Source organism: Branchiostoma belcheri, unplaced genomic scaffold (assembly GCF_001625305.1).
Source record: "Branchiostoma belcheri isolate BF01 breed outbred unplaced genomic scaffold, Haploidv18h27 scaffold65, whole genome shotgun sequence".
NCBI classification, from domain to species: domain Eukaryota; kingdom Metazoa; phylum Chordata; class Leptocardii; order Amphioxiformes; family Branchiostomatidae; genus Branchiostoma; species Branchiostoma belcheri.
The window spans coordinates 375,207-393,449 of record NW_017804298.1 but is presented as its reverse complement, the minus strand read 5'-3'; the positions used below and the strand labels follow the sequence as shown (position 1 = coordinate 393,449).

Below are 18,243 nucleotides of genomic sequence, written 5' to 3'. Positions count from 1 at the left end.
GTACTGTACAAAAAGTCATCATACACACACATAATACATATTTAGCTTATACATTCTGTCATTCTCATGTCAACCCACATCCCATCTATTTGGTTTAATTCCATTGTGACGTCATATTGTGGTTATGGTGAAACACAGTAACAATTACTCCCTACGTTCATTCGTTTGTGTTTTCATTCGTTCACTCGTTGATATCAATGTGGTTATGGTGAAACACAGTAACAATTTTTCCATATGTTCAATCTTTCCTGTTTTCATTTGTTCACTCGTTGATATTAATATGGTTATGTTGAAACACAGTAACCATTTTCCATACATATGTTCATTCATGTTTCGTTCATTCGTGTTTTCATTCGTTCCCTCGTTCCCACCCCAGTCCTTCTCCCGGCCGGCCCCAGCCATCCCCCCTCCCGAGCCTCGCTCCACGCCACCACAGTCGCCCGTCGTCATCGAGGAGGCCGTCTCCTTCGCCTCCGTCACCATGGCAACAGCTACCATAGCAACGGTTACCGAGGACGAGAGCGACATGATGGAGGCCAAGGAGCTGCAGGTGTCACAGGTGGAACAGGTGTGGGGACGACGGAGATGGTTTCATGTTTTCGTTTCCTTTGAGTTAAAACCACCCCTACTAATCTCTGTCATTGTTGGGTGTCCATTCCATATGTGCTGTGGTGTTGGGTTACATTGACCAGATTTACACTCATGGGCAAAACCCTGATGTACATTTATACAAAAAGTGTGTAGTACACTGATTTTTTGCTTCATCAAGAATGTACACTCATGTATGTTCTTACATAATATAGTATTACCTCGAAGGCTTGTGAACGATCGATCACATCAGAGCAGGCCAATTCACAATGTAGGAAAAAGTCAAGGATAGATCTCAAGGGGCTATGTTTGAGTAAGAATAAACAGGGCAGTAGTTTGTTGGGTGACACCATGTGTAGTTTAACATTAAGCATTAGCTTTGCAAATGTTACTAAATTTTGTATCTTGAACCAGTTTTCAGTCTTCACTTCTTGCTCTACACAGGTCCAAGCCCCTGGTGTGGAAGTCCGTCGCAGGCCCCCCACCCCACCACCGAAACCCAACATTCGCAAGACAGAAGTGGTGGTGAAGGAGTTGAGATCAGCCGCACCCCCTCCAGCTCCTGCTCCCATACATGTACCCACAGAACCTGTACAAGTCATCATTAGGGAGAAGGTAAGGAGTGTCTTCGAGACATAATACTGCCAGGTTGCATATATTTAGCCTCTTCCAGGCTTTAGATGCAGCTTGCAAAAGTAGAAATTGGCCAAATAGACACATAATATTCCAAGGGAGTTAGTTCACAAGGTACAAATGTAACTAATGGAGTACAGTTTGCCTTCAGAGCAACAAACTGTACTCCTTTAACTCCCCTGGCTTGTTATCTGTCTATTTGGCCAAGTTCTACTCTTAATCTTTCCAGCTGCTTCTGAAGCCTGGTGGAGGCTAACATACAAACAACATATTGAATATCCTCCAACATGTTTAAACAGATTTAGGCCCTTTTCCCACTAGGATAGAATTGTCTGGATCAAGCCAAATATATTCGCTTTGATCTGGCTTTGATCCGGATCTAAGCCAGATCAAAGAGAATCGATTCGGCTCAATCTGGGTAATATTCTATCCTAGTCTTTCTACAAAGTGTTCAGCTGCATGTATATGTACCTGCCCTTGCTGGCCTTTGCTTCTGTGCTGTACTGTGAGGTGTGGTGTGCATGCTGTAAGGCTGTGTTTGCATCGGTGTGCTTGAAAAGCTGGGCGACCAAGGACCATTTCAAATAAAGGCATACATGTATCAACATTCTGTTTGTTGCTGTTGCATATATCAGATGCTGAGGTATCATCACTAGACAGGCTATGGTGTCTGCCATGGTTTTTTACCTGTATGTGCCATAGCATGGCTCTTATTAGCAAAGTGGCTTATCAGAAGACCAGCTTAGCATTGAATTTGCCCTCCCCCATGCAGACCCCTTATTGCTATGGTTAATTTGCCCCCCCCCCTCTGCAGACCCCATGTCCCAAGCCAAGCAGTGTCTTTTTGTGCAGATGTGCCAAGCTAACAGAGCACAGCCCCTGCATTGGCAATTTGGATTTGTAATGTCAGAAAGTCTTGAATATTTACTCTTAAAAGTGTAGTTGAATGTTGAAATATGTTAGCAAGATTATGAAGTCTTGAGCTAAACGAGCAAGATTTGAAAAAAAATGCATGCAAAAAAGAGACAAATCTTACCAGTAGGTACATTGTAAGACTTATTATTAAGATTTTGAGCTAGCAGCAATGCAAGTGCATAAGGTAGCTAAGGCAGGCTTTTGGCACCAAATTTGTGCTGGTTATGGGGTTAGACAGCAGGGAGAAGGTTTAAAAAAAGCATGCAAATGGTGGCAAAGCTATTGGTTCAATGAAATTTGGATAGAGACTGTATTTTGTTAGACCAAACTTGTCCTGTGATGCCCCAGTTGCTCGACTCGAATCACCGAGGTCCCTTCGTGACTCTCAAGCGCTCATGCGAGATCGGAACGCAGACCAACATAGAGGTCACACCGACAAGCTCCGCCAAGGTCAGTTGAAGGTCATGCGGAAAGCTGTCAAGGTCGAATGGTGGTGTCCATGTTTTGCATTTCATTCCGTGTCTGTGTTGACTGGGAATGTGCTCCATCATTCTCCTCTTTCATCAAGCATATAGTTTTGACACAACATCTAACATACATGTACAACATGCAGGACACATACATTTAAATTTGTACAATATACACTGAGGAATGAAGTTAGATATTATGTATCTCGGTCAGTCAGGGAGTGGTCCAGATGCAAAAGCTGCGCACACTACACAATCATCATGATTGTGCTTCAGCTACACTTGTTAGCATTATATTAGGGTTCAGTGTTAGTCACTCCTATTGCATGTACATGTACAGCATGGTATCTTTCATGGTCAATTGAACTTCACCATTTGGTTGTTTTGCTTTGGGTTTTGGTCAGTTTATTTGGTCCATGAGATGAGTGGATGGATGAATGAATGAATGGATTAGAAAAGGTTTTCATCTTGATGTGCTTGTACGTTCTGATTACCCAACTTTGTTTCAATCCTTTTAGATATTATTACTTGTTGCGTAAAAGGTATCTACTGTAACAGTTCACTCTTGCCACTATTCCTCTTTATTTACTGCAAAAATCTGATAGAAATGTACATGTAATGAAATTGTCATTGCCCAAACTTGCCCTATCCCAAAGCTTAAAAGATATCTAAGACTGTATTTTGCCATACAACTCTAACTATTTGCCACAAAAATGTGACAAAAACCTAATTTGCCTGATTGTTGCCAAACTTACCCTATTTCCTTTTCTCTCCAGGAGACCCAGGAAGCAGACATCAGCTTTGGCAGCACCGGCAGCAGGTCAACATCCTCTGAGACATTGACCTCGGTGGGTGACCTTTCGTTGCCGGGCGGGGAGCCCAGGCTGTTGCCGAGTTCGCTGGAGCAGACGGTGGAGATCAACAAGGGCAACTCCAGTCTGGGTAAGGTGGGGGGGTCATGGGAGTTCACTTGTAGATGTCACTCTGTATCAGGTTTGAACTGCTAAATTTTTTACTCCAGTCAACTGACCAGTCTTTGTTACGGATTGAGCAATCCACTGCTTTTGTAATGTCTTGTTTTGCTGATAGAACACAAGACTCGGTAAGCATGTGATGACTGCACACCAAGTCACAGATTTCAATTTTTATTTTTTTTTGTTGGAAATTACAGTTCAAACCCATTTAGATATGATAACGTGACAAGAGCTTATTTGCTTGTAGACATCATTAATTTTGTTTTGTTACTTTGTTGCATAAAATTTAATGTATAATCCTAACACATGAGTAGCACTGCTCTTATTTAATTGTGAAAGTAGTTGGAGTGGAGGTAGGTATAGTAGGAAGGAGACAAACAAACAAGTCTAGTACTATAACGCTTGTGGGATGAAAGTTCAAAAATCATCTTTTTCAGAAACAGGTCTGGGTCAGCCTGAGAAGAGTTCATCGGTGAATTTAGGTTGGAGTTGGCATTCGTTTGATTCCATGCTATCCCAAAATTGCACTCATCCTTTTATCCCCTATTTTCCCCCAAAAGTAGGCTTGGTGTGGAGGGATACGCTGTAGCTGCTGTGTGAAGGGTTAGCCTGTTTACTCTAGTGTGTAGTCGCCATTGGTGGTATAGAAAATAGTGCAAGGTTTGCTTTTGGCAAAGGTTTAGGGTTTTCTTACAGGTCCTTCCCCTGTGTGTGGATTTGCTTAGACCCCATAGTTTTAAGAAAGTTTGCTATTTTTAATTTAGTTTTATATTAAAATGAAAATAAAAATTCTAAATGCTCTCATTATAAGACTGAAAGTAAGGCTTTTTGAGACAGTTAACCACAATATGTCACAAGTTTTTGCCACCTAAAAGATACCTAAAAGACCTCGAAAAATATATTTCTGTTAAGATCACAAAACCCTCTCATCATAAAAAATGTGGGACTATTCACGTCTAGTTTCAACCTCCATTAAATGTTTTTTTATCTCTCTTCCAAATAAAAGAACAACCAAAAAAGCATGGCAAATTATAACAGACACATTCTACAAGAAACAAAATAAAATGCAAAACCAGGAAACAGATTCTGAAGTTTTTGACAGTTTTTAACGATAACCCTCATTGCCAATATTCAGTTTAAATCCTTCTATGGCAATCACTCGAGATCTTTATTTGCAATCAGATACAGATTCATGTACAGAATACATATTAAATCCAGTTTAAATCCACCATTAATGTTATCTGATCGCCGTACTTGCAGGTTTGACCGTGAATCCAGACAAAGAAGGCAATGGTATCATCGTAAAGAGCATCACACATGGAGGTGCCATCAGTAAGGACGGGCGGATCACTGTGGGTGATGTCATCACTGCTGTGAACGGGGAGAGCACCAAAGGGCTGAACATCTACCAGGCAAAGGCCCTGCTCAGGAGGCAGTCTCTACTGGGTGGGGACATCAGGTGAGTCTGTTTGTTAGCTTCGTCGACCAAGGTTAGACATCCAGGCAAATAAAGTGAAGACAATTTTTTGGAAGTTGAAAAGGGAACAAAAGTCAGCCCACCCTCAACAGGGAAGGGGGGCTACGGGTTGATCTCTCCAGCACTTGATATTTGGCACTCCCAGCCCCGAGGACAGACAACACTTAAGGTACAGGAGCTTTCTGACTAATTTGCATTATCTTGTCTTGACTTGTCTGACTTTTGTTCCCTTTTCAACCTCCAAAAAAAAAATGTCTTCACTTTATTTGCATATCAGTCAATAGTTTGTGCTTATAAACCTGCATTTCCCCTCTGGTCTCTCAGTCACTGACAAAAGCTAGTGAATGCTAGCTGAAACGTCTGACCGTTTCCAAAATCATATCCAGCTGCTTGAGTAACTGCTTTTTGGCAAAAATCAGGTATTTGAAGTTTTTGCTGTCCTGATTATGGCCTTCTTCAGGCACAAATGACCACTTAACCTCTCTCAATTACTTTGATATTTCTTATTACAACAACTTGCATGCAGATCTTCTGTTGTGAGATATTTTGGTGGATATTTTAATCATGGTGTTGTTGTTGTTTGTGTGGTATCCATGGTGACGTGTTTGTTGTTTGTCTGTCTCCCCGGCAACCATGCATCCTAGAGATAATGACAGCAGCAGGTTCATCCTCAGGTACCCATCATGCACCTCTCCTTCCTCCTGTAGATACCCACAATCCCCCAGATCACCACTTTTGGGATTTTTTCTCTATTTTTTAAGAATTTTTCACAATTTTTGAGATTTATTCCCATTTTGCAATTTTTATGTATCATAAATTTTCCAAACTACTTGTATCCTCCTTCATTTTCAAAGGAACTTTTTTCAATGGGATAGTACAAAGTAGCACAATACTACAAAATTTAATGTACATGTAGAATAGATACTTGTACATTGTAGACTAGTACTTCCTTAAGTTGGTTTTTCAATTTTTACCTGGCCAATATCTTGATCCATGAAAAACTTTAAACAGAAACAGAATGTATAACTGTCTCTTCCTTGCCCCACATTGCCACATAAACTAAAGGAACTGTCACAGGTAAGGGTGCATGAATATGGTATCATAAAAAAAAAGCATATCAGATATCTGTTCGTATTCAACATAATACAGTAGATTGTTCCAACACAATCCAACACATACGCAGACTGTGTAAGCCATAGTCTCCTAGGGAAAATAATTGTACAAAAGATGTACAAACTTTGTCCCATAATAAGCATGAGGTCTTGTCTCCTAGAGGGTTATGAGTAAGTGTTCAGGGAGAATACAAGTCCCCTCGTTGTTATGTTTTTGGAATTCAATGTGCAGCTTTTGTGCAGAATATTGTCCCTTTGTACATTTGCACCTGTCTCCTACATGTACGATGTGAAAAAGTTCTGGTGAGAACCCTGTACATATTGTAGTTTATGATTACGCTCTAACATGTAAAATATGGACTATGGAAACCATACGTCGATGAAGGTTAGACATCCAGGTAATACGATAGCCAAAAAACAGTTACTCAAGCAACTGGATAAGATTTTGAAAACGTCAGACGTTTCAGCTAGTATCCACTAGCTTTCGTCAGTGACTGAGAGACCAGAGGGGAAAGCAGGTCTCTCAGTCACTGACGAAAGCTAGTGGATACTAGCTGAAACGTCTGACGTTTTCAAAATCTTATCCAGTTGCTTGAGTAACTTTTTTTTGGCTATGGAAACCATAGTCTACTAGGGAAAATAGCATATAAATGTGTTCAACATCTCATGATCTACCAACCTGATTAGAACATAGAGCTTTACACAACACTTATCTCTCCATGCATGTTTTATTTTCCTCAGCATCACATTCATCAAGGCAGAAGACATCGCAACCTACAAGGAAAGCGCAGCAGCACAGACCAGTTTCTCTTCAGAGGTGGTGACCAAAACTCCAGAACCCAGCCGCCCTCCCCCTCAACTCCCCACTGTGCCTCCCCCACCTACCAACCAGGAGAGGTAAAGAATTCACCAAGATGTGCAGAGCCTAACCATCTAACCTACCTAACTTTCTGTAGCCTTGTGTCCAAAATTTAACCTATCATGGCTGCAGGGTCTATCATCCTCACTATTTATGGCAAGGACAAAGAGACTCCTAAGCTGTAGATTTGGATTCCAGACTAGTATTCAAAGCGACACAAAGAAGTTTTCCTTCATTTCTTTTCAATTCTTCTAGTCTAATGATTTTTTAAAAAACAATCTGACTTCTAGGTTTTTCAGTACAATGATCACACTCAGCAAAAACAAAAAAAACTCTTGCCATTTTCTTGACTGTTTCTGTTCGCTCATCTTGCAACTCTTACTGACATATCTCTTCATTACCACTAATGTTTATAGCCATTGTAATGCAAAAGATCATCTGCTGATAATCATAGCTTTCTATATTCAGTTCGCATTCCATTCTCTTTCTCCTGCTGCCTTATAAGGATGTATCCATTCAGAAACATGTATTCTCGCTACACTAGAAGGTAAGTAGCTACATTGTACATGTATGTGACTGTACATGTACTGTCTCCACCATACCACTAACCCTAACCCACGAATGTACCTCTACGCTACAATCCTACAGTGATCATCTATTCACGCCTGTCTGACAGTTGTTTTCCCCCATTTCCCAGTAGGTAACTGTACATTGTGCCAACTCTTCAATCAGTGTCAAAGAGATGGACAGCAACATAGATTGTGTTTCTGAACCTTTCACACCCTGAATCCTTTTTGTTAAGAAGTTTTCTCAGTATGTCATTGCACCTGTGTATATTGTACAAATATGTATCATAAGTATACCCTTACAGTTACAAAGACTGAAAAATTGAATTAGCAAAGTTCTTTATTCACCACCATGCTTTGTTTGAAATAGCTGGTGTTTTGAGGAACGTCTGTCATCTTCATCAGGGCAATTACGACTGGTTCACTGTGCACTGAAGCTAGATGTTACTGGTTCAGTGTACACAAGTGTCTGTGAATGAAGAACTTTGCTATTAAATCATTCTCCAACCTGATGAAATCGTTCACAGATGCAACACTGAAAGAGTACATAACAAGAGTATGTTGTAGCTTTTTGATTGTACATTTTGTAAATTAATGTGTTATTAATTAGATATTTCCCTGCCAGCCCCAGCAGCCAGGAGAAGCCCTTCTTCAGCCCGTACCAGTCTCAGAAGATCCAGAAGATGTCTCCTCCTGCTCACCTGAAACCCTTCACCACCATCTCACCTGCCAAGTCTGGGGAACCCACCAAGATGGTGCAGATATACAGGGAGCCTAACCAGTCACTCGGTAGGAGATACTACTGTCTTATACCTAATATAATTATACACACACACACACACACACATACCAGTCTCAGAAGATGTCTCCTCCTGCTCACCTGAAACCCTTCACCACCATCTCACCTGCCAAGTCTGGAGAACCCACCAAGATGGTGCAGATATACAGGGAGCCTAACCAGTCACTGGGTAGGAGATTCTTGGTCATATACTTGTATACATGTACATGGTCTACACATTGTATATGTATACAAGTGTGTATGGCAAATGTTGTGCAGCTGAGTAAAAGTTTCAAGTCTGAAGCTGTAATCAGTGTATGTGTAGTACAGTCCTTCTACATTTCTTTTTCTGTAGTTTACTCTGATAAGTTTATCAATTTTTAGCAGTGCCACCCCTTGTGCTGGTTTTGTATCCCTAGACTTTTTGTAAGGATTTTTGTGCAGGTGCTGTTTGTTGAAATGCCATTTCTGTGGAGTGTTGCATCATAAGCACATCAAAGGATAACTATTATTTTTGCAGGCATAAGAATCTAAAATAAAAAATGATTTATTTTCCAGGCATCAGCATAGTCGGGGGAAAGTCCATGGTAGTGAACCGTACCGAGGTGCAGTGTCAGGGGATCTTCATCAAACATGTTCTGGAGGACAGCCCAGCTGGCAGGGATGGAAACCTCAAGCCTGGGGACAGGGTTCTGGAGGTAGGCTCCTTGTTTTTTGTCTTTTGTTATTCTCAAAAGAGTATAACAAGTAGAACAATGCCTCTCTGTTACAGCTTGCACTGCTTGTCAATCACACCTTCTTTTCTTGATAACTCTGTTGGATTTTTTTACGGGCAGATCACCACAAAATCCCTGGTTCAAATCCTAAGCCTACATGATAGTAGAACACAGTGACACAAGTTGTGTTCATAGAAACGTCCTCCAGCTGCATTCAGTCTTCCATCTTCTTCCACTGTGTCTTGTGCCGTGAGCTCACTTCTTGTCTGTTGTAAGAAGACATAGCCCTCTTTGCTTTTTCCTTCAGCAAACTGAGCAGATTGACACAGTGTGTTCCTTTGCATGCCTTGCTAGCTATTGAGTACAGAGTATGAAACAAACAAACCACTGTCCCCCAGGTTGATGGTATGGACCTGCGAGAGGCGAGCCATGACCAGGCTGTGGAGGTTGTGCGTAACGCTGGCAACCCTGTCTGTTTCCTTATACAGAGACTGGCTCCATCTGGACAGGAAGCGGTGAGTAAATAATTATACATTATAGTAATTATGGTTGATACTGCATGCTGATTCTGTGGGAAAAGTACTCTGAAAGGTATTGTGGACTGCAAAATACTGCATGCTTGCAGAGAATGATTATAAAAGCAAATTGAATGTTGCATGGCGTCATACATACTCACTGTTTATAAAAAGTTACTGTTACAGTATCACAAATAGATAGAACACTAAGAGAATGTCACAATCATTGTTTTGTACTGTCTTAATTTTTGGCTGTTGGTGAGTGCATGTATAGTGTGGTATGGTATGAGGCTCAATTGATATATAAAATGTGTAAAATAATGTTACATGTAGTAGAAGTAGTTGTAACCCCAGTAGTAGTATCTGTAGTCGTAGTAGCAGCAGTAGAAAAAGTAGTATCCAGTAGTTGTAGTAGTAGTTGTAGTATCCAGAATTTGATCATAGGCTATTGGAAAATGCTGGCCAGGGATAAATGATTTCACGATGTTTAGAGCACATAGTACAATGTAAGAGCTGAAGTATGTAGAATGTTAGTATGTCTTTGAAAAAGGTCCCTCAACAAAGCACCAAGTTGGACCCTTCTATAAGTCAGCCACACACAATGTGAAAACAGTTGCGATTAACTTACAGTTGTCAGAATCCATGGAAATTTCCCCCGGAACAGTGGTAGAACAACAAGATGCCAGCGTTACTGAGGTATGTTTTCTCCGAGCTGGCAGGACCATTTTTTTTTATTTTCAGTTTTGTTTTTATTAATTAATTTATTACAAGATAAACGAAGCTGTAGCATGTAGTTTACCCTCAAAATTTCCCTCTTTTTCATTTGTTCCATCCCTTTGTTTTTTAGCCTCTGTAGTGAGTTGCTCCTTTGATTTTTGTTGCAAATGACATTATAGTACCCTTGCCCTCTTTTGCATGAACTTCTATCTTCTCCCAAACCAAGCCGACCAATAGGGCAGAGTGTTACAACTTTGACTTGTGTCCTGGGTCACGATTGGTCAGATCATGCATCATGTAGCTGTAGAATTCTGAATCATTTTGCACATCATGTAGATTAACTTCTAGGCACCTCTACCCCGCTGGTGTGGTCCAGATGATGCAGTTTTCTAATTATCTTTTCCCTCTCTTAGTATACAGTGTACATGACTGTAATACATAATGATTATGACTTGAATGTATAGTATACATTATGATGGCATGCTCCTAAATATTCTAATTATGAGCGTAATGTTGCTCCGTGAAATACAAATATCAACTTTATCAACATTATCAAGAAACATGAAGAAAGTAAACACTGGAGAAAATAAAGGGAATTAAATCCACTTGATTTTAAGAGTGACTTACATTGTAAGATTGAAGTAAACTAATCACCAACAATTGTAGTCTCATAAAGTAAGGATACATGTACTATGTACACTAAAGTCACAAAAATCTATTAGATCTATAATTTCATTACCAGACCTGTATGATATCTTTCATGTATTGATATCTGTTCACATATATCCTCATGAATATATTTGTAAGAAGGGACAACAGGAAAACTATCCAGTATCGGTTTGTAGTACAACTTAGTCATGATGATTGTACATGTGTACATGTACATGTATGAACAAAGGATGTGTACCTTCCCAGGGTGCACCAGTCATGCACTTCAGCTCCCCGACGACGGAAGCCCCGCCTAGCAACGATGGTTCTATCGTCATGGCAACGGCCGTCATGGTGAACGAGTCTTCTGACAGCGAAGAGGAGGATGAGTTTGGATACACCTACAGTGAGTAGTGGTTTTAATTTTTGAGAAAGGTGGAATTTTATTAGCCTGGGTACCATCCTATTTGTATGCTGGGGCTTTCATACATGTACTTACTCCCTAAGAAATAGTTGTTAGGGAGTAAGTATGGGAGCCCCGGCATACAAGTAGGATGGTACCCAGGCTAGGATTTTTTAGCCTGGATGCCAGCCTTTAGTACCCTGGACATATTCTATCCAGTCTTTTTGGCAGAGAAGTCAAATTTTAAGGCTAAAAGGGTTGGCATCCAGGCTAGGAATTTTATAAAGCCACTTTAATCTTTGATATTATAGCTTACTATAGACTATGGAGATATGGTAGCAGCAAAGGTGAAACAAGCCTTGGTTACCTGGTAGGAATCTGACTAATGACTCAGAGTTACTTTCAATTTCCTTACCGTAACTATAAAAAGCTTTTTTAAAATTTATATAGTGGTTTTGGTGTGGCTTCTTTCTAAACTAGATGAAATACCTCTCCAGGGAGATACAATTGTCTTCAGTATCTTATCTTTAAGTTAGTGGAATGAGAAAGCTTACAAACAATGTAGGTTCATAAACCAAAAGCAGCTCATAGTTGATTGGTTGTATCCATAAAGATGAAATATTTGAAAGGTGCTTTCGAAAGGTTATTTGTATACCATACCACCCTTTAAAAGTTTGACTATTTTGTTAGTATCATAATGATACAAGTTTGAAAACTAAAGACAGTTACAATGTGTAGGAGAATTATAAAAAAATCTAAGGTGTCCGGCTGAACAACTAACCCCACCACTAGCACTACTGCTGAAGAAAACAGCAGTGTCCTGCAGCCCTCTCCTTCCATTGTTTTTTTTCTGCCACATCTTTTTCTCTTTTTCCCTCACGAATTCATGCCACTACAACTATCTTTGCTAAAGCTGCCCACTCTTTCAAAGTAGATATTTACTGTATCAATAACTTTCTACAACAAATGAGAGTTACACAATGTCATGTAACTATTGATACCGGTAGCTCCATGCACAGCTTTTTAATTTTTATGGGGTGTCTTTCTGTCTTTCAATGTAGTTTTTAAAAATCTCTTTTAACAAAACCACTAGAGCATCTACGGCTTACTAACTAAATACTCTCTGCTTTTTATGTAAAGAAATTAACCAACTCTATAACATCTTTGCTGATGAACTTATTTTTGCCAATCTCATCCGTACTGTTTTCAAAATTTGAAATTTTGATAATCGTAATTGTTTGAAAGAATCAGGACGACAGGTTTTGATTAATTTTTCCTGTGCATGCATTTAATTGTGATCGTTCCTTTTCAATAATCCTCTCCCAAAAATTAAAGTGATTATTAGTTATTATATATCATACAAACATATTTCCATGCACCTCACTGAAGTCATGTTTTTTCTTCTTCTCTCTTCTCTCCTCCTGTCTTACCTCGTTCCCTGCTGTGCTCTCTCTACCCCTGTTCTGCGCTGTACCCTGCTGCTCCCACTGTCCTCTGCAGGAGCCTGAGTGGCAGCAGACCCCTGCACCCATCCTGCATCCCTGCGAGAGGAGAAGTTTCTTAAAGATGAAGAGAACTTTCACTTTAAGATGAAGAGTCTTAGGAGAAGTTTCATTGTCTTAGAAAGGAAAAGTTTAAAGATGAAGAACTTGAGAACTTTCACTTAAGAGAAGTTTCTTAAAGATGAAAACTTTCTGTCTTAGAAAGGAGATGTTTCATTGTCTTAAAGATGAAGAGAACTTTGACTTAAAGATGAAGATGAAGAGTCTTAAGTTTTTAAAGAAGTCATAGAACTTTCACTATCTTAGACAAAAGAAGTTTCACTGTCTTAGGAAAAGTTTCACTGTCTTAAAGATGAAGATAACTTTCACTTAAAGATGAAGAGTTTTAGAAAGAGAAGTTTCACTGTCTTGAAGAAGAAAAGTTTTTTCTTAAATGATGAGTAACTGTAATTCTGTGTAAAAAAAGGTCTTGTCATTCCGTGTAGTGAGGCTATCTATTAGAAACTTGAAATTCTTTTAGATTTGGAAAAAAATCAAGAAGCAAGAGGTAACGTAACACTTAGACTGGGACTAGTAACTTAGAGAGCTTGACAAAGCTAGCTGTAGAATCTTACATAATGATTATAAATTATATAATGAATCAATGTACTTAAAAAGAGGAGAATCGTGTTTTGAGCTCCTCTCATTCCGAGTGGCCAGCAGGATTTGATTAGAGACTACTTTCAGCCAGTATTTGCCATCTTAGTTGATAAGTAGAAATAAGTACTAGTAACTGTACATCCACTGTTGGGGACTTTGCATGGTGGTTACACTGGGTTGTACGTTTTGAATTAGACAGCAACTCACAGCACTCATTGAAAAACATGACCAGTAGTTACACAGCATTGTACATTGAATTCATTCAACCAACCACTGATGCTTTGTGTTGTATTGTCACAAAATCATTATGGCTGAGTATGCCTTGCAGAAAGACTCAGAAAGTAGAATTTCAGATAGATTACTGAAAACACATTTAGTTGTTTTAATTGTTGATTGCTGCTATGAGTATTACTCATGATTTTACACATTAATGCCAGTGGCTTGATAGTTTTACTTCAGTTGCAGAGAATTTTGTTGCTTTTTGAGTTTGGCCAGTTTTATTTATTACATTTTATGGCTTTAACCACAGTATTATCTAATTTAATTGTAGACAATATAATTTTGTAGCTGCCATTTGTTTTTTGTTTAGTTGAGATACTTGTTTTCTGTAACTGTTTTATGTGTAGGTATCTTTCACCTTTAATTGAGGTATTTTAACTAATTTGAATCATGACCAGCTATAATTCAGTGTGATAACTACAAGCTTTTAAGTTGAAGAGTAAACAATGACTTCTCATACTTTCAGTTTGTCCTTAAAACCTCAGATGACAATGTAGGTATTACTTATCTACAGAATATTAAAGCTTGACAATTGCTGAATTAATTTCATTACACAAAAATAGTCAATCATGGCATTTCACACAATAATTATTTGTTAGTAGTAGTAGGTTTTCATATTGCTACCACATTGTACCACACATGTAGTCACAAAGTTTTGGCATTTTTATTAATTTTTCAACTTAACAAAGTACATTACTCAGTGTTACTGACAGAAGTATTTTACCACTGCCACCACATGGCTACATGACAGTGACAGTGACTACAAATGTACATGTTTGGTGCATTCAACGGTTGTAGGTCAGATTTTTCTATCTAGTTAGTCTTGTAGGTAAAGTGTCTATGAGCATTGGGTAGTACTATGGGAGTAAATTGGTCTATAAGAAGAAAAAGTGTTACACTAACTGTTAGTAACAGTTGTAACGTTGTCTTTGCTACAGTCAAGAAGTTACTACTAACTTGAACTGTTGAATATACTAAGTATAACACAAAAGGTGTATGGTTTTACTAGTCTGTGAAGAATTCTAGGACTTGGTGTATGTTTTGATAATGTCAAGTTGTGAAATATTAGCTACTAGTAGTGTAACGTAACTTTTAATGACTCACCGATATCAAGGAGCTATTTTGGAGCTAAAGCCACAGCTTTATACGTGTAGAGTCAATGCAAATGGATGTTAAAGTTGGCCAGTATCTGCCTTGTACTTAATGTCTTCAATAAAGTGTCTTCAGAGTTGAAGTCTGAACTAGTTATAACTGGGTTCTTATGAGGCTTAAGGAAAATGTAGGATTAAATAAGGGGAGGGGGGTGGACTCACGTTCATCAAAGCCATTGCTTTTATGTGTATTGTTTTTAGTGACTTGTCAAGCATTTCATTTTCAGTGTACAAGTGGCGGCTAGAATATAAGTTGTGCACAACTTGTTAACCGCCACTTTGTCTTTGTCCTTTCCTTTGTATTGTTTCTTTGAATAAAAAACATGACTCACGCATCCATAGATAATTTTATCAGGTTGGTGAACGAATGAATTAGCAAAGTTTTTTTTTATCACAACCATTTCTTTTTTATGAGCCGAAGTTTCGATGACCGTCTGTCATCTTCATCAGGGCAATTCTGACTGGTTTACTGTGCACTGACGCTAGATGTTACATGTACTTGGTGCATAGTGCACTAAAGGTGTTACAATAATTGGTTCATAGTGCACTAAGTAACATCTCAAAACGTCGGCTCGTAAAAAAATTAATGGTTGTGATCAAAGAACTTTGCTATTCATTACTCACACAGTTAGGAATAAAGGTAGTCACATTTTGCATAATAATAATGGTCTAGATTTTATTGGTCAGGACAAAGAGCAATCACTGGGAGTGGAAATTAGGCCACGCTGGCAAATGTTTCCCTGTCAAAGACCACTCATTATGACTCTGACATATTACCTTCCACTGTCCACCATGCTTCAATCAATGTGGGAAAAGATTGATTTCTCTCTGAGTCATTGACAGGTACTGTAATTCAACCATGTGATGCATAATGGGAAAAATTGCGTAGAGGACCTAGCCAAGGGTAGAGGTGTATGTTGCAAAAACTAAATCATAGCAGTCGAACCTGTCACAATCAAAGCAAACATGCATGGGACCAAAAAAATTGCCTCTACAGACAAGAATCTTAAATTATATAATGCTTGGATTACATGTAATAGGAAAAAAACAAAAACTGTTAGCTATGATATTTGACAGGTTGTTCTAGCAAGACTTGCAGCATATGTTTACAGGTTTGACTGTCTTGTGTTTTCAAAAACTCCAGTCCAAAATGAGCTTGAAACTTTGCTGTTGTGCAAAAGGGAGAAGCATTGAACCAAACTCAACAAATTTTTCACAACCCACAATAACACAACATACAGTTTATGACCAGTAAACATCAATAGACCCTTGTCACCTTATATGGGGCATTTCAATTAGCTCAGTAGTCCCAGTGAGGACATACATGTCAGACACACACTAAACAACACACTTCCATTTACTGAACTGTTCTCTCCATCAGGCTAGATCAGGGCTTAAGCTGTTACAATAGGCAGTATCTTACGGATTAGTGCTTTATTGTAGTGGTGGATTTGGGTGGTGGGTGACAATGTTTCAGTTGTTGGCCCATCTGATTGGTATGGCAAGGGTGTGGAGTAGGGTCGGTGAGTTTGCATTTTTCTCACTTCTTTTATACATGTAAGTGCATTGTCTTGTGGTTCTGGTCACGAGTTTGAATCCCATACTTAGTGCTTCGACTTGCATGCCTACAGAAAGGGTTTCTGTGGTATGCTGTTCATTGTTCTTGATGAATTATAAGAGCTAAAGCTGATTATTATTCCTCTTTACCTGTAAAGCGTAAGGGATTTAGATACATTTTATTATTATAACTATATAATTTATAACAGCATCTACCATTTCTGCGCCTGACTTGTAATGCATATTGTATACTAGGATTTTTCTTTGTGTCACTGATGGCATGAGTAACTGTTGATGAAACACTAAACTGGTGTATCTGTATCTGTATAGCCGGTATAACCGCTCTTCAGCGTAACACACCAGTAAGACTAAATATAATAGACATTGGACACACAGTCATGTAACACATCTTACATTACAAGCAACGATAAGCCCTAAGGAAACATTGTTCTTGGCCCAGCCCTAGAAGACGTGCGTGCAGGACTGAGACGGGGACTCCCCAAGGCCACAGATGTCAGCCCCAAGGTCAAGGTGCTGCAGGAGAAGCTGTCCATGGATGGTGGGATGTTCTTCCTGCTCCTTTAAGATTATCCCACCCAAATCTTTAAGTTACACCCCACCTCATCTACATTGTACACGTAGAACACTTGCTATTGTTCACTATTATTCACTTGCTATTGTTCCTTCATTTGTGACAGGTGACAAACTGGTAACAACTAGCAGTTTTGTACTGCACCTACATCTGTTCACAAGGTACATGTAGCTTATGCTATTCATCCCACCCACTGCTACCCACCTCATCTACACGTAGAACACCTCACTTGCTAACTGTTGTTTTCTTATGTTTTAGTCCCAGCATTGATTCTCTTCTGGCGACACTCATCATCCACAGCACTACTACACAAATCTTTCTCATTTTGAAGTAAAACATTCACATTACACAACTCACTCAGCCACTGCACTTCACAGTTCTTTCTGAGAAGCAAAGAAAGTCATGCTTGTCACAGGTTACACAGAGGTAACTCTGGCCCGCTTTACACACAGCATTTCTAAGTCGACTCGGCAAAGTCGACTTGAAAAATTTCTGTTTGCACACGAGACCGCAAAGCACTCCCGCTGTGCCACCCTCCCCCAAAGTAGACTCGGTGGCTCGGTCTTGCCTTACTACTACGCAGAGACGCTCAAGTCGACTTCGCCCGTTTACACACGCAAAGCTAGCGGACTTGGCAACCCGCTGGCCGACTTAAGTCTGGTTTGTATACGACTCAAGTCGTCTTTACTAGAATGCGACTTGAGTTGAATTATTTCTCTTTACACAGGGAAATTTTCGCTCAAGTCGACTAGCTCAAGTCATCTTGAGTTCTAGTCGACTTGAAAAAGTTATGTGTAAAGCAGGCCTCTGACACTTTAACACACAAGGTATATACGGTCATGTACTGTACCCACACACTTAGCATTCTCAACTGTCTGTGGTCCATATGTGTAGCTGTTCCTTTGTGTCACTGCCATTGTTACATGGCACATCATAGTACTTCTGTTCCTAAACTCTCTTCTAAATGGCATTAGAAGCAGGAATTACATCTTACAAATGATTTAAACTAGCTATAGTGAAGGGCATCAGTGCAATATAAAGTTAACTGAATGGCCTTACAGCTTTGAAGGGTCCCATATTTTCCACAATTTTACATGGTAACTGTATAGGTTGGTGTTTGACACAGCCCTCTTGATTAATTCTCTTAGGATTCAA

At 39.4% G+C, this 18,243-nt stretch overlaps 1 protein-coding gene across 1 annotated transcript in view; it reads left to right on the top strand.

Moving 5' to 3' along the window:
* The window catches only part of LOC109483500 (multiple PDZ domain protein-like), a 48,763-nt gene that overhangs the window by 18,116 nt on the left and 12,404 nt on the right, over positions 1–18,243 (top strand). Inside the window, exons 19-29 of the mRNA XM_019786528.1 lie at positions 377–568; positions 1,033–1,203; positions 2,485–2,586; positions 3,380–3,545; positions 4,838–5,036; positions 6,908–7,063; positions 8,217–8,380; positions 8,928–9,067; positions 9,484–9,600; positions 10,231–10,296; positions 11,233–11,371. Coding sequence (XP_019642087.1) covers positions 377–568; positions 1,033–1,203; positions 2,485–2,586; positions 3,380–3,545; positions 4,838–5,036; positions 6,908–7,063; positions 8,217–8,380; positions 8,928–9,067; positions 9,484–9,600; positions 10,231–10,296; positions 11,233–11,371 — 1,612 coding nt within the window. The remainder of the gene's footprint in view (positions 1–376; positions 569–1,032; positions 1,204–2,484; positions 2,587–3,379; positions 3,546–4,837; positions 5,037–6,907; positions 7,064–8,216; positions 8,381–8,927; positions 9,068–9,483; positions 9,601–10,230; positions 10,297–11,232; positions 11,372–18,243) is intronic.